The sequence below is a fragment of the Heterodontus francisci genome, chromosome 12 (genome assembly GCF_036365525.1).
Source record: "Heterodontus francisci isolate sHetFra1 chromosome 12, sHetFra1.hap1, whole genome shotgun sequence".
Taxonomy (NCBI): Eukaryota; Metazoa; Chordata; class Chondrichthyes; order Heterodontiformes; family Heterodontidae; genus Heterodontus; species Heterodontus francisci.
In genome coordinates, this window is record NC_090382.1 from 92,615,836 (window position 1) to 92,638,652 (window position 22,817).

A 22,817-nucleotide genomic window follows, 5' to 3' on the forward strand; every position below is an offset into this window, starting at 1 on the left:
AATAGCTACGAGCTTGTCTTCAATTCAGGGTTTATTTTTACACAACTGTATTTCAACAATGTTTTAAGATGACATGCTAAGTTATGAAAATAGTTCATGAAAGTTCCCTCCCTCCTTCCACACAAGCATTTTCCTCCTCTCCCACTCCATACTAGCTAGCACCTATCAGCTTTCCCTCACTGTGTAAACTTCCATTCTGTATTCTGATCTCCTGCTGCTCTGATGGATGAACCAATGCTGTGGGTGTTGGACGACTTCTGAGTTTGAGAGATTGGGATTCCTGTTTTTGCAAAAGTAATTTAGATTCTTATCCACAGTGGTGCTTCATCCATGAAGCAATATCAAATTGAAGTGGCCATGCCAATAAGGGATAGAGCAGGGCCTGGCATTGTTTTTGCTCCACCAGGAAAATAAAATTTACATGTATGTGTACATTGCTTGCTCACATCTGGTTAATCCCATTCTTCCAATTGCTTTTTTCACCCCTAAGTAATGGGAAGCTGTCAGGCATGCAATCCAACAGCTATCAACTACCAGGAGCTCTACATTCAAAAAAGATAAAGATTCTCAATGGTTTGTGATCTTTAGACTCTAAATTGTGTAATGTAATGTGTTGAATCTGATGTGGTTTCCCGATGCACGAACTGTTATGTTTCTGTGTTTAACCCTGGAAAGGAGGGGGACAGGAAGTTCTGCAGAGCAAATGGTATGATGATGTGTTTGGCTTCCCTCCCACCACACCCTTGCCACCCCACCGTGACTCCTTACTGTACCTCAAAGCAATTCTGGAATAACTAGAGGCTGGCAGATTTAAGGAGTTTGTGAATGCAACTGAATCTGTGTAAATATACTAGCTCCTATCTCTGGCAAGGAAGTTCACTGGAGATTCTCTTGAGATAAAGTGGGAGGGCGGAATAAAATGCAGAAGTCATTTTGGTGGGACATGGGAAATACCAATCCAAAGACCTAATGGCTAGATTAAGAAATGTATGTTGTAGTGGTTTCTGTGGGACAATAGTTTGTATAAGGATAGTACTGGAATAATTGCTGGTGAGAATTTGTTCAGCTTTTTTTTTTAAATGTTCACATACCCACAGATCTTTAGACTGATGAAGTTTCTTCTTTTTTCTCTCATGTAACTAGTAATGGTCTTAGGCCTATACAACCACGTAAGGTCTGGTCTTTAGAGGGCCTGCTTCAAGTTGTTTCAAAGACCTCTATATGCTTTGGTGATTTTAAACAAACTCAGTTTCTCAAAATGTAACATTTTCATCATGGAATGACACCTCTAATGCCTGAAGCGATGCTTTAAAGGGGAAAAAATGAGATGGCATTGCATGATCACCAAAAACAGCACTTTATACTCTTCAAAATGGAGCCATTTCCTGATCTGTGATTTTCACTATTAGTCGATTAATCTCTGGTTTTGTTTGAATAAATAAATGCTATTGTCTGAAAAGTTTGCTCTTGAAAGAGGAATTCAGTGTACATTAGCCTATGACATCTTGAGTGGCAATAAAAATTTATTCCAGAAATTATCAGTAAGACTTTGATTTCCTCATTGAAAGAATGATAAATGTTTAGAATAATTTGCACGGTGGAGACAACCACATTGGAGGCATTTGGATGCAGCTGGATGTCAAAATGGGAGAGTTGGGGTCCTTGAGGGTTGATAGGTCATATGCCCTTTTCTTATCCTTGTCTTTATTAGTGAGCAAAGGTGTGCAAAGTTAATCTGGAGACCTGTGTTCAGCCAAAAGGGGTAGGACTGACAGTATGGCCTTATTGCCATGGTGAGACCTGGGAAAGTCGAGTTTGCAGTTTACATTCACGGTTTTGCCCTGTTACTTCCTTCGCCTGCTCTCGGGCAGCCTTTCAGTTCTCCGAAATGTTTGTATTATTGGCTTCTGGTGTCAGTTTCAAAATTTGCAGATGATACAAAACTTGGAAGCATTGTGAACTCTGAGGAGGATGGTGTGGAACTTCAAAAGGCCATAAACAAATGGAATGGGCAGACAAGTGGTAGATGAAGTTTAATGCTGAAAAGTGTGAAGTGATTCATTTTGGTAGGAAGAACATGGAGAGACAATATGAAATAAAAAGTACAATTCTAAAGGGGGGGGGCAGGAACAGAGGGACCTGGGTGTATATGTGCATAAGTCATTGAAGGTGGCAGGACAGCTTGAGAGAGTGTTTAATAAAGCATACAGTATCCTAGGCTTTATTAATAGGGGCATATAGAGTACAAGAGCAAGGAGGTTATGTTGAACTTGTATAAGACACTAGTTAGGCCTCCAGTTCGTACCCCGTCCAGTTCTGGGTGTCGCACTTTCGGAAAGATGTGAAAGCATTAGAGAGAGTGCAGTGAAAAATCACGAAAATGGGTCCAGGGCTGAGGAACTTCATTTCTGAAGATAGATTGACAAGTTGGGGCTGTTTTCCTTGGAGAAGAGAAAGCAGAGAGGTGATTTGACGGAGGTATTCAAAATCATGAGGGGTCTGGACAGAGTAGATAGTGAAAGTGTTCCCACTTGTGAAAGGACTGAGAATGAGAGGGCACAGATTTAAGGTAATTGGCAAAAGAAGCAAAAGCAATAGGAGGAAAAATTGTTTCTCGCAGTGACTGGTTACGGTCTGGAATGCACTGCCTGAGAGTGTGATGCAGGCAGGTTCAATCGAAGCATTCAAAAGCGAGTTAGACTGTTTATCTGAAAAGAAAGAATGTGCAGGGTTATGGGGAGAAGGCAGGGGAATGGCACTAGGTGAATTGTTCATTCAGAGAGCTGGTGCAGACGCAATGAGCTGAATGTCGTCCTCCTGTGATTCAAACCCTTCCTGCTCCAACTATCATGCACTCCTCACGTCTGGCCCTTGATATCTGAATACATGCACAGCTAAGTTACAGGTTGCTGTCTGTTTTCTGTTTACAAGTTTCTGGGGGTTCCTGCTGGATAGGAAAATTTAGGCCAGGGAGTATAATAATTATTTCTGATTAGTCAGAAAGAAATTAGCATTAATTCTAGAAGTACCTCTTGTCATTAGCTTGCTTATTAAATTAATAGGAAGAAACCTAGAATGAGGAAAGGCTATTTAGTCCACTGAGTCCATGTTAAACTGGTTTCCTCACTGTCTTTTTACTTATTTTATCTTCTGAAAGATGTGAACAACCCACAATAAGATGAAGTGTCTCGAGAGAGAATTCTGCCTTCAGGGTGACTGAAGAATTTCACAATGGAGTTTTTTTTTAAACTCTGCTGTATCAATCATTATTCAATCTGGGTTGTTGCATTCCATAGATGGCATAGGACTGGAACTAAAACTTTGCTTGTAGTATTTAATCACCTATCTCCATTAGTATCCTTCAAACCTTCAGTGTCTTTATAACCAGCTGTCTGTCTAGCTCATTTTCAAAGGAGTTAATTGACATTGTAATAACTACTTTTGCTAGACATCTATTCAATGAACACAATCTGGGAAACCTTTTTGTTTAACCTCTAGTCTTGCTTGAGGCTTGCTAATTCTGTATTTTATGTCAAGTTTTACTTAGTGTCGATGTAGGAAGATTGTTTAACTCAAACCATCAATGCCTTTCAGCATTTTAAAGATCATGTTTCCTGTCGATCATATTGTCTCCAGTGAAATAGACCCAATTTCCCTGACTATCTTTCACAACTTTATAGTTTCTGTTCTGGCATCAACCTTCTCTCTCAATTTTTTTTCCTGAACCTTAAAGATATATTGACTTAAACTGCACAGGATATTTAAACATTTTACCAAATAATTATTAAAAATTATTTTTTTTTTTAAGGCTTGAGATTTAATTTCCTTGAAAGGCATCCAAGTACTTGTTAATTATGTTTGCACCAGACTTGCCTGGAGGTATTTAGTGTGTACTTAATAATCTTCCTTCCACTTTTGTCAATGGGTATTTATCCATTGTGTATATATTATATTTTTGGGCATTATATATTGCTATCCATTATCTCCCCTTTTTCACATTAAGTGCCATTTGATTTCCCTTGGCCTGTTTTAAATCATCCCTATCCCTTTGAATATTAGTTATCTCCCTATAATGACACCCACCTATATAGCTTGGTTATTCTCAACAAACTTAATATTCCATGAAGTGCATCCCATATTATTTGCTAATTCTGTAAATAGTGGAGGATTCTGGAATTGTCTAAGTTCTAAGGATGTTCGTTTGCTTAAACCCCTAACATTTTAAAACAAAAAATCTCCTCCTTGGATCTCCACATCATTCCAACAGTATAAGCAATGTACTCCCAGATAGGACGGTAAAATAAAAAGATTTGCATTTACATAACGTCTTTCATTGTAATGTAGGAAACACTGCAGATAATCTGCACATGGCAATGTCTAACAAAGCACGGTGATAATCCAATAATTTGTGTTCTTTAAATGATATTGGTTGAGGGATAAATTTTGGCCAGGTCACCAGAGAGAGCTCCCCTGCTTTTCTTAGAAACTGTTTTATGGAATCTTTTACATCCACCTGAGAGGGAAAAATAGGGCCTCAGTTTAATGCCTGATTCAGAAAATGGCATCTCTGACAAGGCAGCACTCCTCAGTACTGCACTAGAGTGTCAGCCTAGATATTGTGCATGAGGCCCTGGAGCAGGACTTGAATCCACAACCTTCTGATTCAGAGCTGGGAGTGCTACAGACTCAGGCTCTCATATTCACAGGGTGACTCGCAATTAAATATTTGGGTTTTTTTTGTCTTTCTCCCTATATGGTTATGTCTAGACTCCATTTGATCTGCATGTGTCACAATGCATATTTATCATTTCCTTCCACAGCTCTTGTTTAACAACTTATTTTTTGTAATTTTGTTTAATAATTGAGGTTGAAATTTTGCCCCATTTTGTTATTTTCAATCGGGCATTACCCAAGGTCTTCTGGATCCAGATGCACCATTAAACCAATGCCACATCTACTTTCTCAAGTTGACAGAAAGATCCCATGGCATTAGTTTGAAGAGCAGGTGAGTTCTTCCCAGTGTCCTGGCCAATATTTATCCCTTGATCAACATCGCTAAAAGTGATTATCTGCTCATTATCACATTGCTGTTTGTGAGTTCTTGCTGTGCCCAAATTGGCTGCTGTGTTTCCTACATTACAACAGCGACTATGCTTCAAATGTACTTCAATGGCTGTAAAGTACTTTGGATATTGAGGTTGTGAAAGGGGCTATGTAAATGCAAGTTTCTTGTCCAATAGCCTACATGATCATACTCCAAGTACCTCCTTAAATCATTAAACCTGTACTGTCTGTTTATGGATTAAGTCGTCATCCAGTACTTGCTTAGATTGCTTCTGTAACTTAATCTTTGTCTTAAAGCAGCATCTCCGTATAGACTTGAATTAAGGCATTTGATTGTGTATATCTGAGTCTCAGGATAAGGGGTCAATTATTTAGGATTAAGATGAGAAATTTCTTCACTCAGAAGTTTATGAATCTTTGGAATACTCTACTCCAGATGGCTCTGGTTGAGATAGAATTTTCATACCTCAGGGAATCGAGGGATATGGGGAGCAGGCAGGAAAGTGGAGTTGAGGCAGCAGATCCACCATGATATTGAATGGTGGAGTGTGCTCGAGGGACAACGTGGTGTACTCTTGCTTCTATTTCTTATGTTCTTCTATAAATCCTATTGTAATCAGCACAGGGTTCCTGCATTATTCCCTAAAAGAGTCCATAGATTGTACCTGGTATCTAATACTATGTAAATAATATATTTTTACCTCAAGATCTTTGCTGGCACTGTTTGTGAGCCACTGATTTATAGGAACAATTTGCTAAGTCTGTAAACCAATGTTGATGCAGTGTGAGATGTGTGATCTCTTTTTCATGACTCCCCTAATGTTTTTATCTTTTCATTAAAAATGCAAGCAAAATCAAGCTGGTTTTCATGTTTGGTCATGACATTGTCTTTCCATCTCTAGGAATGGAATTTGAATCCATCTCTGGATGATTGAATGGAAGTTTCGTGTCTCTCTCAGTCACGGGCATTTATTGAGAAATAAGTGCAGCCAATTTTAAGCTCAGGAGATCACAGCATAAATCTGACAAATTTAATTTTAATTTAATGCTATCTGATAACTGATATGAATTAGTCACAATAGGGGTGTTCCTCTGAAGCTGAGGTTAATCAATATTCTTCAGGCAAAACTTATACTTTAGTCTGCACCTAACCCGCACAGGATGAGATCTGGGACTGCTTGATGCTGATGCTGAATGTTGAAAATAGTTACCATGAGGGTAGAAATTTGTTAGCACAGCGTCACTTGATTCATAGAAACTAGAAACATAGAAAATAGGAGCAGGAGTAGACCATTTGGCCCTTCGGGCCTGCTCTGCCATTCAAAAAAGTTCATGGCTGATCATCTAATTCAGTACCCTGTTCCCGCTTTCTTCCCATATCCCTTGATTCACTGGAGCAGGCAACCATGCAGGTAATGGCCTATTGTGCTACCTGCCCCTGGGAAATCAACATATGCCTGCGCTAACAACGGCACAATGAGAACACATTTTCTCCATATTCTTTTTGCCCAAAAATGACATTGTGTTCCTGAAGGCGAGCAACAATTTACAAAATACTTTCTTATCCTTCAGCTTTGTCAGATTTCTGTGTCGGGAAGGGGTATATCTCGTTTGTGGGAAAAACCTATAGGAACAGGAGTTGGCCATTCATTGAGATCATGGTTGATCTGCAACCTAACGATCAGCTGAGGAGGGATCACAAGGCTCTCATCTTGTCTTTCTCCTTGCTTGACTGCAATAGGGTTTATTCCTTTATAAACAGTGAATGTCCTCATTCAGCATAGCATGTTTTCTTGACACCATATACAAACCTTTGCCCTATATCCCTCAATACATTTGGTTAACAAAAATCTATCTCAGATTTAAAATTAACAATTGATCTAGCATCACTTGCCATTTGCAGAAGAGAGTTTCAAAAATTCTACCTCTCATTGTGTGTAGAGGGGTTTCCTAATTTCACTCCTGAAAGGTCTGACTCTAACTTAACTTGACTTAAGCTGCCTCTAGGTTGGTATTTTTGACTGTCATTTTGGCTCGGTGGTAGCAGCCCTGTCTCAAAGTGGGGTTTGCATTCACAACTTTCTAACTAATATTTAAGCAAATAGTCTAGACTGGCATTTCAGTGCAGTACAAAGGGAGTGCTAGGTTGTTAGAATGTGTCATCTGTTTAGGTTGGCATAAAAGATTCTATGCTGCTATTTAAAGAAGCACAGGGAGTCTGTCTTTAGAACTTAAATCACAATTCCATCTATCTGCCTTGGGTGGTTCTAAGATACATATCAGGAATGATCTAATTGAATGACCAAACATGTTGAAAGGCCTATTCCTCCTGGGTTGTCTGTGTTTATGCTCCACACAAGCCTCCTCTCAGTCTACTTCACCTAACCCTATCTTGGCTAACATTCTTCCCTCCACTTGTGTCAGGAATGCAGAATAACTGGCATCATGCTAGGCCCCCACCTGCCACAAATGAGGCACATTAATTTTGTCATGAATATTTATATTAAACTGTTACTGGAGTGAAGAAAGGACTTGTTAAACAGATCAGCCGTGGCTGGAAAACATATTTGCATATTAACAGACGGTGATTGGAAGGATGAAGGGCCATTCCCTGACCCATTCAATTCACAATGAGCCTCAATCACCAGGTATTGCGTGTAAGAGTAGCATTCCAGAGACTGCTAAGGTGATGCAAGCCAAGATGTGGTCAGACCAGTTAGTCACATGACTAACCTGCTTGGCAACCTGGATTTTTCTGAATTGCACAAACAGTTTGAACTAAAAGTGTCTGTTTGCGCTTGGACTGAGAAGATCTCTCTCCTGTCTGCTCCCACCTCTTTCCCACAAGCCTCTGAATCCACTGAAGCCACATGAATCCCAAGAGAGAAAAGTCTCCTACAGCAAACAAGGTTTAAGAAGAATACTGGGGCCCCAACGAGAAGTAAGAGCTACCTACAATCAAGGACTCTACAGTGAGCATGAAGGACCGTAACAAAAACTCTTCAGATATTGCCTCAAACTTTTCCACTTTATTTTTCTTCTCTTTTCTGTCTCTATTTGCATTTATCGTGTATGCGTGCCAGCGTGGGCACATCGTGTATCCAAAGGCGTTAACTGAATTAGAATTTAAGTTTAATAAATTTCAACTTTTCTTTAAACCTGAGAAAGCCTGCTGGTTTCTTTTGCCTTATAATTGGAAAGCAGTGAACAGGGATTCACCAAGGTGGAGCTAAAAACACGGTGTTTAAAATTAAACCCTGTTATGGTAAGACCAAGTGAAGGCTGAGAAGGAACCTTAGACACCTTTCTCACCTGGTCGTAACACTGTTCAATAACCTACCTTAATTGTGGGACTTTTTGGCTGCCGTGTAAGCCAAACTATTCCTGTGCATCACTGGTACTTAGTTACTTCTCAGTTCTTTGCAATGTTTTGAGACTGTGAAAGGAATTATGTAAATACTTTTTTTCTCTTGCCTTCCGTTCTTTTTTCTTTTCCTGCTGTAAATGTTTTATATCTACCCCCTTTTTATTTAATTGCAGTTTACCAAAAACCTGTGATTTTTTTTTTAAAAAGGTCCCTATGGAAAACCCCAGAAAGCACCTTTACTGAAATGCTAGAAACTGCATTGGAGCAAAAAAAAATTCCTTCCTTTTGAATGCTCCCTTTCTTAGTTGAAATTCTTCATTTACAGCAACAACTGCAACATAACTCCACAGAATTGACGCACACTCATTTGAGTGTTAAGTTGCCAATTTTAACTCTATGCAAGTGGATGGGTATTGAATGGGTTAAACTAAGTGGCTCTTAGTTTATTATTTAACATTGTTAGATGTAATTCTTTGACCTGATCAGAAAGAGACTTTGTCATAGTTATCTTCACTGATAAAGGATTAGGATGGTAACAATCATTGCTAGGAAGGCTCTAATCCCCTTGGTTAAAGGGTCTATAATCAGGGGGCAGAGATTTAAGGTGGGGATTAGAGGGGAAATTTTTTCACCAGAGGGTGATGGAGATCTGGATCTCACTGTCTGAAAGGATGATAAAGGCAGAAACTCTGATAACATTTTAAAATGTTACTTGGATATGCAGGTGAAGTGCCGTAATCTAGAGGGCTACAGACCAAAAACTGGAAAGTGCAATTAGGCTGGATGGCTATTTATCAGCTGGTGTGGACGTGATGGGTTGAATGACCTCCTCCCATGCTGTAATTTTCTGTGATTCTTCTATGTTTCTATGACTTCAATAAGTGTGCTTGGAAGGGGGAAGGTGGGGGAATACCACACTGTGTGCTAACCTGATGTTCCATTAACGTACAAGGCATTCTGTTAAGCAGGTATTGCACTCATTTCTCAAAAGATAAATTCTGAAAATGAAAATTTGAGAACTATATGCTTGAGTTCTGGGGGGAAAAAATTTCTTTTGTGATTGGTCTATTAGGGCATGGGATAAACTAAACTGTCCAATAGCTGAATGGATAGGATCCCTTCAAATCTTTTCAGTAACTGAGGTATACTTAAGCTAGAAAGTGACTTTCATAAATAGTGGTTAAAGTTTTAGAATACTGTTTTTTTTTTTATATTGTGTTCCTTTGGTGAAATTTATGCTCATCAAGGAAAGGGATGTTCAAGGTGGAGAATGTGATACTATTCTGCTTTTGGTAACTAGTCGTCCATACTGAGCATTCCCAGTTTACCCATAACATACCCCAGATGTAGTATAAAGCATCCTCTACTTTAATCCAACAACATTTTTCCCCAAAATATACTTTTGTCATAACATTTGTAAAAGTATATTACATAACTGTTCAAATTTGACATTACATAAAGTGCAATACAGTCAATATCTTTCATTACATTATGTAGCAGTCTGTAAGTGTAGTGAGGCACCTCAATTACAGGTTATATTTACAATATACATTTCATGTCAAACATACAGCCCAAGAGGGTTACACTGGTTCCAGCCCGTGTGTACTCCAGCAGGGGGGCGTTAGACATGCTTTAACTCCAACTGTAGAATGGCATCATCTTCTGCGCTAGTGCGATGTTTCATTGCCCACCTCAACAATCCTTGTGGCCTCTTTAAATGAGAGTGGCAATTTAGTGTCATAATGCTGAATTGTGCTGTTGTGCATAGTAAGAAATCAGTTGGACTATTGAAGCTCATCTTGCTTTGGACTATTTCAGCTAGCAAAAAGAGACTTTCATCTTATTGATGGCCTGGGGGTAAAAGTGTTTAGTCACTGTGCTGCACAATACGCCCAATGCTACAATTTGTCAAGTATCCACTTATAACATTACTAAGAAATTGATGCTATGCAAATCAATATCCAAGATCATCCCTTTCTTTGCTGCTTTTAAAAAAATTGTTCTATCTGTGTCTGATCAATAACTCAACGCATAGGGAAATTGTGGCAATGACTTTACATCCTATCACTACATAAAATAGTGTCAAAAAGTAATCTTTTGCTTATATTTAATTTCAACTCTTAAAATGTTTGATGTGAATCATGGAGCAATTCTTTCTCTGTACTGCATCCCAAACAGCTGTTCACTGAAACCTTCACCCTGATTAGATTTACGCTTGGGTAGAGCAATACCGAAATCCTTTAAAGGTCAAATATATTGAAACATTTACAAATCAAACACCCACAAGTGGTTCTGTGCACCACATCGCTACCTAATAACAATGGGGGGAAATCAATAGTCAAATCAATCCCCAGAGACAGCAGGTGTCTCTTAGAATATTTACTGATGGATGGATGAACGTGATGTCAGCCAGCCATGCATCTGGCCAATTTGCCTTCTGGATCCATAGAGATTAATCTCTAGGAAAGTGAGCCGATGAACAATACAAACTACTTTGGGCAGCTGCGTCCCATTTTTGTGCGAAGGTTCAGTTACAAAGCAGTAGCTTAGTGCATAAACTGAATTAGCCATGGTTGAATTTGAGTTGCGTGCAAGCTGTCTTGTGACACTCACTATTATTTAACCCTTTTATTGTGTCATGACACTAAAGATTGCATTTGCTGGATGGCAGCTACTTTCAGTTATTTTTGAAGTTTTTGTATGCAACTTTTTTTTTTAAAAAAAGGAAGCTTATTTATTCTGACCGCTACTGTTTGCACAGAATAAATCCCTCACATATGAAAAATGGCCCATTTTTATTGGGTTCAAGGGGATGAAAACCAGAATTGTTATGAATCCTGATTGAGCCCTGTTTTTAAAAATCTGTCCCAACTTCCAACTCCCAAATATTGCTGTTCCATTGGGAAACCATCTGCCTTCCTCTGCTAGATTAGGGGTTATCAAACATTCTTAATTGTGTAATAAACATCTGAAAATTAACCCTTCAATGCAACTGCAGTGGTTCTATGGAAAGGATATCCCTTCGTGGCCCTTGAGAAGGCCACTGCTGCCTTGAGCCACTGGGTTGGAGTTTTGAAAAAACTGAGTGGTTTGGTTTTCCAAGCCATCTCCGATGGCAATTAAGAGCTGACCATGTTGGTGTGAAACTTTAATCACATATAGGCCAAACCAGGTAATGATGACGGGTTTCTTTCCAAAAAGGACAGCAGTGAGCCAGTTGGGTTTTTACGACCAGTCTGACTGCATTATAGTAACTTTATGGATGCTAGCTTTTTCTAATTTCCAGATTTTGTAACAAAAAAAATGTTTAAGAATATTGGAGACTCAGTCAAACGTGAATAAGAAAGCTTAGCAAGAGGCTTCAAAGGACACTAAAGTCATAGAATTTTACAGAACAGAAAGAGGTCATTTGACCCATGCCATTTCTCCGAGTTATCCATTTAGTCCCATTCCCATGCTCTTTCCCTTGCTCTTTTAATATTTTCTTCTTTAAGCATTTATCTACTTTCATTTTAAAAGCAAATGTAGATTCATTTCTGCCATTGTTTGATGGGGAATTTAACTACCTCTGCAGAAAATGTTTCTAATCTCTTCCTTCATTAATTTGGTGATCTTCAATTTATGCCTTCTCATTACCACCTTGTGAAGCAGTGAAAATGAATTTGCCCGATTTATTTTATGCATTCAGAATTATGAATGCCTTTTTAATCGTCGTTCTAATGCGTAGAATTCCTGTTTATTCAGTGTTGTCTTGTACCTAAAGTCCTGACTTGACTTGAGAAATCCATGCTGGCTTTTCTTAAGGGAAAAACATGTTTAACTAACTTGCTGGAGGTTTTTGAGGAGCTAACAGAGAGGGTTGATGTGGTGTACGTGGACTTTCAAAAAGCATTTGATACAGTGCCACACAACAGACTTGTGAGCAAACTTGTAGCTCATGGAATAAAAGTGTCAGCAGCAACATGGCTGAGTGATAGGAAAGCAAGTAGTGGTTAATGGGTGTTTTTAGGGCTGGAGGAAGAGACAATATAGAATAAAGGATACAATTCTAAAGTGGATGCAGGAGCAGAGGGACCTAGGTGTATATGTGCATAAGTCATTGAAGGTGGCAGGACAGGTTAAGAGAGTGGTTAATAAAGCATACAGTATCCTGGGCTTTATTAATAGGGGCATAGAGTACAAGAGCAAGGAAGTTATGTTGAACTTGTACAAGACACTAGTTTGGCCCCAGCTGGAGTATTGCGTCCAGTTCTGGGCGCTGCGGTTTAGGAAAGACGTGAGGGCGTTGGGGAGTACAGAAAAGATTCACAAGAATGGTTCCAGGGATGAGGAATTTCGGTTATGAAGATAGATTGGAGAAATTAGGACTGTTTTCCTTGGAGAAGCGAAGGCTGAGAGATGATTTGATAGAGGTATTCAAAATCATGAGAGGTCTGGGCAGAGTAGATAGAGAAATTATTCCCACTCATGAAAGGATCGAGAATGGGAGGGCACAGATTTAAATTATTTAAGAGAAGCCAAAGCGACGTGAGGAAAAACCTTTTCACGCAGCGAATGGTTAAGGTCTGGAATGGTCAGGTTTCTGATGAAAGGTCACAGACCTGAAACTTTGCTTCTCTCTCCAGATACTGCCAGGCCTGCTGAGAATTTTCAGCACTTTTTGTTTTTATTTGGTTAAGGTCTGGAATGCGCTTCCTGAGAACGTGGTGGAGGCAGGTTCAACTGAAGCATTCCAACGGGAATTAAACAGTTAGGAGAAAAGGAAGAATATGCAGGGTTACGGGGAGAAGGCAGGGGAATGGAACTGAGGGAATTGCTCTTTCAGAGAACCAGTGCAAACACGATGGGACGCATGGCCTCCTTCTGCACTGTAACGATTCTATGACTCCCTCTCTAAAGTAGGACATCTTATTGGGGACGTTAATATAACGGTGGCTAAGCTAATAATTTGGTTTAACATTCTCTTTGCTTTTGTACTCCATGGTTCTATTTAGAAAATCTAAGATGTCATATTTCTTTAACCTTTGCTCCATTATAAAGATTTGTGTATCTGAACCCCAAGACTTTACTGATCCTTTTTACATTTCACCATTTCTCTTTACTCAATTTTCCAAAGCTCACATTTCTAGCAATACATTTTACCCAACATCTATCTAAATAGCTGGCTTAGTAACTAAGGTAAGAAAGGTCTACAGTTTATTTTCATATATAATTGTTTTTTAGGGAGTTCTGTAGTAACGAGGACCAGGGAAGAATGGCCCTAGAGTAATTGATATTAAGCATCTTCCAAAAGGTTTAATTTAAAGGGTTAAGTCATGGCAGGAGAGCTCAAAGCCGTGGTGTGCTCCTCGTGCTCTATGTGGGAAGTCGGGAACAATTCCAATGCCCGGGACCAGCATGTGTGCAGGAAGTGGCTGCAGCTCCTGGAAGCCCGGGTTTCAGAGCTGGAGTGGTAGCTGAGGACACTGTGTAGCATCCGCGAGGCGGAGAGTATCGTGGATAGGTGGTCACACCGCAGGCTTGGGCTCCTCAGGAAGCAAGGGAATTTGTGACCCTCAGGCAGAGCAAGAGGACTAGGCAGGCAGTGCAGGAATCTCCTGTGGCTATTCTCCTACAAAACAGATATACTGCTTTGGATACTGTTGGGGGGAATGGCCTCTCAGGGGAAACCAGCAGCAGCAACAGCCCAGTTTGTTTGACCACTGTTGACTGCACAGGTTAGGAGTAAAAAGTGTGGGAATGCAATAGTTATAGGGGATTCAATTGTAAGGGGAATAGATAGGCGTTTCTGTGGCCGCAAACAAGATTCCGGGATGGTATGTTGCCTCCCTGGTGCTAGGGTCAAGGATGTCTCAGAGCGGTTACAGGACATTCTGAAGGGGGAGGGTGAACAGCCAGTGGTCGTGGTGCACATTGATTACAAACGACGTAGGTTTTAAAAAAAAAAAAGGAAGAGGTACTAAAAGCAGAATATAGGGAGTTAGGAAGTAAGTTGAAAAGTAGGACCTCAAACGTAGTGATCTCAGGATTGCTACCAGTGCCACGTACTAGTCAGAGTAGAAACAGCAAGATATATCGGATGAGTACGTGGCTGAAGAGATCATGTGAAGGGGAGGGTTTTAGATTCCTGGCACATTGGGACCGGTTCTGGGGGAGGTGGGACCAGTACAAACTGGACAGGTTACACCTGGGCAGAACCGGGACTGATGTCCTTGGGGGAGTATTTGCTAGAGTGGTTGGGGAGGGTTTAAACTAAAATGGCAGGGAGATGGGAACCTTTGCAAGGAGTCCGAGGAGGGGATGTCAATGGCAAGAGCAAAAGACAGTAAGGGGAATAAGAAAAGTGATTGGCATAGAAATCAAGGGCCAGAATCAAACAGGACCACAGTGAAAAATAGTGGGAAGGGGACAAGTAATGTGAAAAAGACAAGCCTTAAGGCTTTGTGCCTTAACGCGCGGAGCATTCGCAATAAAGTGGATGAATTAATCACGCAAATAGATGCAAACAAGTATGATATATTCGGGATGATGGAGACATGGCTGCAGGGTGACCAGGGATGGGAAATGAACATCCAGGGGTATTCAGTATTTAGGAAGGACAGAAAAAAAGCAAAAGGCGGTGGAGTTGCATTGCTGGTTAAAGAGGAAATTAACGCAATAGCGAGGAAGGATATTGGCTCTGACGATGTGGAACCCGTATGGGTAAAGCTGAGAAACACGAAGGAACAAAAAACATTAGTGGGCGTTGTATATAGACCCCCAAACATAAAAACTGATGAAACGTTTCTATAGGTATGTGAAAAGAAAAAGATTGGTGAAGACAAATGTAGGTCCCTTACAGTCAGAAACAGGGGTATTTATTATGGGGAACAAAGAAATGGCTGACCAACTAAATGCATACTTTGGTTCTGACTTCACAAAGGAAGACACAAATATTATACCAGAAAAGTTGGGGAACACGAGGTTTAGTGAGAGAGAGGAACTGAAGGAAATCAGTATTAGTAGAGAAATGGTGTTGGGGAAATTGATGGGATTGAAGGCCGATAAATCCCCAGGGCCTGATAATCTACATCCCAGAGTACTTAAGGAAGTGGCCCTAGAAATAGTGGATGCATTGGTGGTCATCTTTCAAGATTCTATAGACTCTGGAACAGTTCCTACAGATTGGAGGGTAGCTAATGTAACCCCACTATTTAAAAAGGGAGGTAAAGAGAAAACAGGGAATTATAGACCAGTCAGCCTGACGTCGGTAGTGGGGAAAATTCTAGAGTCCATTATAAAAGATTTTACAGCAGAGCACTTGGAGAACAGTGGTAGAAACACAGAGTCAGCATGGATTTACGAAAGGGAAATCATGCTTGACAAATCTACCAGAATTCTTCGAGGATGTAACTAGTAGAGTTGATGAGGGGGGAGCCGGTGGATGCGGTTTATTTGGACTTTCAGAAGGTTTTCGACAAAGTCCCACAAAAGACATTAGCATGCAAAATTAAAGCGCATGGAATTGGGGGTAGTGCATTGCAATGGATAGAAAATTGGTTGGCAGCCAAGAAACAAAGAGTAAGAATAAGCGGGTCTTTTTCCGAATGGCAGGCAGTGACTAGTGGGGTACCGCAGGGATTGGTGCTAGGACCCCAGCTATTCACACTATATATTAATGATTTAGAAGAGGGAACTAAATGTAATATCTGCAAATTTGCAGATGGCACAAAACTGGGTGGGAGGGTGAGTTGTGAGGAGAATGCAGAGAGGCTTCAGGGTGATTTGGACAAGTGAGTGAGTGGGCTAATGCATGGTAGATGCAGCATAATGTAGATAAATGTAGGAAGGCAGATTATTATCTGAACGGCTATAAACTGAGAGAGGGGACCATGCAGTGAAACCTGGGTGTTCTCGCACACCAGTCGTTGAACGTAAGCATGCAGGTGCAACAGGCAGTAAAAAAGGTAAATGGTATGTTGGCTTTCATAGCGAGAGGATTCAAGTACAGGAGCAGGGATGTCTTGCTGCAATTATACAGGACCTTGGTGAGGCCACACCCGGAATATTGTGTGCAGTTTTGGTCTCCTTATCTGAGGAAGGATGCTCTTGCTCTAGAGGGAGTGCAGCGAAGGTTTACCAGATTGATTCTTGGGATGGCGGGACTGACATAAGGGGAGAGATTGAGTCGGTTAGGATTATATTCGCTGGTGTTCAGAAGAGTGAGGGGGAATCTCATAGAAACCTATAAAATTCTAACAGGACTTGGCAGGGTAGATGCAGGAAGGATGTTCCCGATGGTTGGGGAGTCCAGAACCAGGGGTCATAGTCTAAGGATACGGGGTAAACCTTTCAGGACTGAGATGAGGAGAAATTACTTCACCCAGAGAGTGGTGAGCCTGTGGAATTCGCTACCACAGAAAGCAGTTGAGGCCAAAACATTGTATATTTTCAAGAAGGAGTTAGATATAGCTCTTGGGGCGAAAGGGATCAAAGGATATGGGGAGAAAGCGGGAACAGGTTACTGAGTTGGATGATTAGTCATGATCATAATGAATGGTGGAGCAGGCTCAAAGGGTTGAATGGCCTACTCCTGCTCCTAGTTTCTTTGTAATCTAATAACAACATGTTTTTACCTTTCTTAGAGTCCTTCACAGCTACTCACTCTCCATGCCTATTGTAGTTTTTGGGTGCATTATGCTACAGTATTCTAACTTGAGTCCCATTCATCTATGCCCTTGTGCTCACTGTCCTGCTCTAGCAATGCCTCAATTTTAAAATTCTCACTTGTTTTCAAATCCCTCCATGGCCTCAGCCTCCCCTATCTCTAACCTTCTGCAACCCTCTGAGATCTCTGTGCTCTTCCAATTCTTGTCTCTTGTGCATCGTTGATTTTCATCATTCCAACATTGCCAACTGTACCTTCAGCTACCTAGGACCTAAGCACTGGAATTCCCTCCCTAGGCCTCTGTTTCCCGCTACCTCTTTTTTCTTTAAGACATTCCTTAAAACCCATCTCTCTGACAAAGCTTTTAGTTACATGTTCTAATATCTCCTTATGTGACATGATTTCAAATTTTTATTTGATAGTGCTGCTGTGAAGCACCTTGGGACATTTTACCAGATTAAAAGTACTTATATAAATGTACGTTGTATTAATTGAAGTTTTGGATTGCAACAATACTTGTAAATATTCACAAAGACGAAGAACATAAATACAGATTTACTGAAATACTTATCAGTTATATGTTTGGATTTCCCTTCTATTCCTTCTACTTTTACGGATTTAAATATGAAAGGTTTCAAATTTTTTAGAAACTTCTCTTTAGGTTAGATTTGGGTTCATCGACATCCCATCAATTGCACTTAATAATCTACATGAAACCTCCCAGATATAATGAAATTAGTGTATAGTATTGAATTTCTTTTTATTTTGTATTATGCAAATATTTTCTGTACCTTTTTTCCACCAGTTTTCTATTGGGGACAACCCAGGAGCAAGTATAACAAGTTTTACCCTGCATTCACAGCTACTCCTATCTCTGACACAAGGAGCTTTCATAGCTACCAGGCTACAAGTTTCAGTTCTCAATTATAATTATATATTAGCACCAGCTATAATTTTAAATGCACGGCAAAATTCTACTTTTTTGTGTCTAATCAAATCAATCTCACTCCTGGAACTTTTTGTATCCCGGGTTGCATTCTTTTTAATTGATTTTTATAAATTTGCTTTTTCTGAACTTTGGTGATTTGTAGCCATTTCTGGACCTTGTAGAGTAAGAACTATTTCTGGATGGCAGGAGCTGATTATAATATTGGTAAAGTGACTTTTCTTTAACACACAGTCTTTTTAAAAAATAAACTCCAGTTCACATTATTATGACCATATTCTTCTGGTTTTACTGAATGAGATTATTGAATTAAGTGCAACCATTAATCTATACCTCCAAAGCAATCCATTAGCCCTGAAGGTAAAGTCTCTTTGGTGCAGGTGCTGGTCAGCTGGGGGATGACCGTTCTCTTCCATTCTATAGGTAGTAATTCATTTTCTGTATACTCGTCGGATGTTCCACTGTAGAAAAGGGTCACACTAGAACAAAAATACTCTACTGTGTTTCTTTTAATTATACGCACCAACTTCCTGAATCAATTGGAAAGGTTTCCTATATTTTCAGAAGCAACTGGATGTCGTTTTACAATCTGTTTTAAGCGGTATGAGAATTCTGAGAGTACCCACTTAAATTTGACAGCTCATTACCCCTGAGTCACAAATGGAAAAGTCCAGTAAGTGTTCATGCCAATGCTGGAGCTTAAGTCATACACCAGCTGTGCAGGGAATCTGCAGGAGTGTGCTGCAAAGTAATGTCTTTGTAAGGAGTGGGGTGGTGGTGAGGGCAAACAAAAAAATCTTTTACTTTTGGTGGAAGGAAGTAAAATCACTTGAATTTAAGATTGAATGTGAAACCTTCAGGAACTTCCTAAACTACAAGGACATGAGCTTTTATTTTTTTGTGACATGTTAACGTAAGAAAAGATTTCTGTTTAAATTCATTGAGCAGGAGTCTTGGTACCTCTACAAAACTTTCATATTCGTGTGAGCCCTCTCAGTAAGATGATTATAAAGCGTGAGTATCTACTGAATACTTTTTTTCTTCTAGCAAATTAATTTAAAACTGTTACGATGTTATGAGATTCCTGCTTTTGAAACGTAGCTGGTTTGAGATTTACTGAATTGCTGGTAGAACGAACAAGGGAGTAATTGAATAAATTAAAAGATACACCCATTTTAAAATATGGTATTAAAATAGTCATGATTTAGTAGCATATAGGATTCAATCTTGAGAAACAAAAATAAATGTGACAACTTTGAAAAATCTTTAATTTTTTTATCGCTCTTTTTAATTACTCATACTTTATAGCTCCAGTTACCAATACATAGTATCTTTTCAATCATTTAATGATCTTCCAAATTATAGAGGTAGCTGCTTTGGCACCAGTCTGTTAATGATTTAGATGGATGAGGGGAGAGGAACAGTAGTGCAATCATCTCCCTTTACATGATGCATAGGCTGAAGACCAAAGATCAGTTTGAAGAGTTAACATCTGTTTTCAACTAGGACTGAACCTTATATAGTATATTTACTAAGCTGGTAAATTTTCTGTGCTTTTAGAAATATATAGCACAGTTGAATGGTTCACTATTACTGTGATCAATTTGTATTGGGGAGAAGTTGCTGTTCTAGACAAGCAGTGGAAAGTATTGGATTTCTCTTTGTACTAGTAAACTGGAGAGTAGAACAAGCTGCTGTTTAGAGAAGTGGTTAAGCCATCCACAAAATATGCTTTATTTTCTTAAATAATGGGACATATGTTTACAAAAATGGAACACCGAGTGCTGCTGTCTCTGACTGGCTCTTGTTGAAAGCTTAATTACTAAAAACTGAATCATGCTGTTGAAGTAAAAGTTATAGGATTGTAAGTTGCTCTAAGGGGAAATTCATGCAGATTAAAAATGTGAGTTATGCAGTAAACATTCTGTAGAGGGGATCTCTCTGTCTCTCTCTCTCTGTCTCTCTCTCTCTGTCTCTCTCTCTCTGTCTCTCTCTCTCTGTCTCTCTCTCTCTGTCTCTCTCTCTCTGTCTCTCTCTCTCTGTCTCTCTCTCTCTGTCTCTCTCTCTCTGTCTCTCTCTCTCTCTCACACACACACACACACACACACACACACACACACACACACACACACACACACACACACACACACACACACACACACACACACACACACACACACACACACACTTAGAAGAGCTCTCTACATTTTATTTTTCCAACATTCTCTTTTCATCTTGTCTATTCTCCTCTTGCTGAAGTATCATTTCAGACACTGCCAGCCTTTTATCATTAGTCAACTCCACTCTGTCCTCACGTGATGTCTGTGCACAAATACTTCCAACAGGACTCGTTGGGTAACGAGCAAGAGCAGAAACCTTTGCTTATTTGTCTTTTGCCTTCTCTAGTCCAGGGTGCCAAGGTAAGTTGTAGCCTCACAGCTGAGATCAGCTCACTTAGTGCAGACCAGACACAGAGTCTGGAGATTCCTTGAACGTATGACTGTACTGCCTCAATGGTCCATTTACCCATTGACTATTGGCAAGCTTCAGGTTGTAAGTGACATAATGATGCTACAATGCTATCATCGCATATCAAGGAAATGTATCTCTCCAAGGTTAAACAGTCTGGATGCTAGGCAGTGCCGTATGCATCACAAGTTTTCAACACTTAAATGTATCACTTGTTTGGTGTGGTACTTGGTTAGAATGTGTGTGTGCTGGCTCTAACATTGCACTGAGTTTCTGATCTAATAGAGGGAGGTTCTGAATCCATCTGCAGGGAGACAATGAAAGAACAAGTTAGTCCTTTGATGTCTTCTCCAACAGCAATTGGTCAGTTAATGACTGGAATCGGTCAAAACCTGGAAGCATGTTGCCTGCAAACAGTCCCAACTAAGCAATGTTGCTTGGGACCAAAATATTTTCCGAAACTGTTGAAGGAATAAATGTATCTTTTTTTCTGGTGAAGCAAAGGTCTTCTCTTGCTCTATGGTGTTTCTGCCTTTGTTGACTTTTATATACATAAATTTACATATGTATGAAGAAATCAATTAAGGGGTTAATATCAAAGCATTGGAAGGAAATCATTAGGTTGTAGAGTTTAAACAAACAAGGAATTAAAATGTTATGGTGCCACGCAATCACTGGGCTGGTAGAACTTTTAATTTGTCAATATTCATAACAATGAGAATTTTGAAAATATCATCCGCCACACAAACATCACAACCCCAAAGATAACACTTATTGAGCTACTATCTTGTCACAAGAAAATTTTTGTTACCCGAAGGAATGGAGCTGGAGCATTGATGAAATGAAGTCAGAGGAATGACTTCAAATGGTTTCCATGCGTTTCAATAAGATTTGAATGTACTTTTAATGCATTTAGAGCACTGTTCCTTCAATTCTCAATTGCTCTGAATTGAACTGAGCTACTCTGGTTGTGAGTGGACATAAACTGACAGAACAACACCGTCATTAAATGTGCTGCAAATGGCACTATTATTTTGTAATGCCATATGGGCAGATGGTTTGGGAAATGGAAATTATTTATTCTAAACTTGGGAGTTTACAAACATGGTCGAAAGAGTGTAGGGGAAAAATGCTATTGTATCTGGCTTGTATTATGCCTGTCACGAATAGAGTAGCTTACTTAACCCTACAAGGGGATTCATTCCACGGCATTTCATTCTTGGTGAGCATAAATGTGCACAGATTCTCGTTGGCTCACTTTCTGGATGTTTTCTGGGTCTGCCTCCAACCTTGCACCCTCTGTAAAGTAAAGCTCATCCAACTCGCACCACATCCTGTTCACCCATTACTCCTATGCTCACTGACCTGCACTGACTCCTGATTCAGCAACGCTTTGATTTTAAAATTCTCATCCTGTTTTCAAATGCCTCCGTGGTGGTGCCCCTCCCTGGCTCTGTAAACTCCTTCAGCTCTTCGCTCCTCCAATTCTGGCCTCTTCCACGTCCCCGATTTTCATCTCTCCACCATTGGTGGCTGTGCCTTCAGTTGCCTAGCACCTGAGCTCTGAAATTCATTCCCTATATATCTCTCTCTCTACCTCAATTTCCTCCTTTTAAAATGCTCGTTAAAATGTACCTCTTTCTGATCTTAATATCTCCTTTAGATGGTTCAGTGTCATTTTGTTTGAAGCTCCTGTAAAGCACCTTGGGGTGGTTTATTTTGTTAAAGGCATTCTATCAATGCTAGTAGTAGTGAATTTGATGTGTACCAATTACCATCTGGTCTCTTTTTTTTTTAAAGAAAAGTTTTTAAAGATTGCTGGAAATCTACATTAACTTACTTTCTGGGAGAGTGTGCTGGCATAATATGGGCTCTCACTGCCAATCAGAAACTTGCAAATGCCACGGCTAGGATCATTTGAAAAGAACTGCATCTTCGGCTACCCCACCCTCCACCAACCCCTCAGGAACCATGGAAATACCTTAAATGGCAAGGCGCCCACTGCCGTTTTTGATCCTGTTTTATGGATTTGGGGGTGGGGCTGGGAAGCACCGGCAAGGAGAAGTTATACACTTAGAGGCACTTTCCAACTGGTAGTTCCAAGCTGTTAATTCCAGTAACTAACTGACTGACTGTGGAAATGGCCCCTTTTTTTAACCCAATTTCTTAAAATAAACAGTAACATTCTACCTCATTGTTTAGTTCCCAATTACAATTGTTATTTTGTACGCACTTTATATCCCATTTCCCTCTCCTAAGATAAGCTCTTGTGATGGCTTGGGGACTTAGCAGAAAAGCTTTTGCTGTCACTATCTTTCCCCTGG

General features: G+C 39.9%; 1 protein-coding gene across 6 annotated transcripts in view; it reads left to right on the top strand.

The window, feature by feature from the left end:
* Window positions 1–22,817, top strand: part of si:dkeyp-23e4.3 (rho GTPase-activating protein 7) — a 190,296-nt gene that overhangs the window by 121,140 nt on the left and 46,339 nt on the right. The window contains exon 1 of one of the 6 annotated variants that reach the window (XM_068043863.1): window positions 18,821–19,038. The exons of the other annotated variants lie outside the window; for them this stretch is intronic. Coding sequence (XP_067899964.1) covers window positions 19,026–19,038 — 13 coding nt within the window. The 5' untranslated portion in view covers window positions 18,821–19,025. Of the gene's footprint in view, window positions 1–18,820; window positions 19,039–22,817 lie in introns of those variants that run through there. 6 annotated transcript variants of the gene reach the window in all.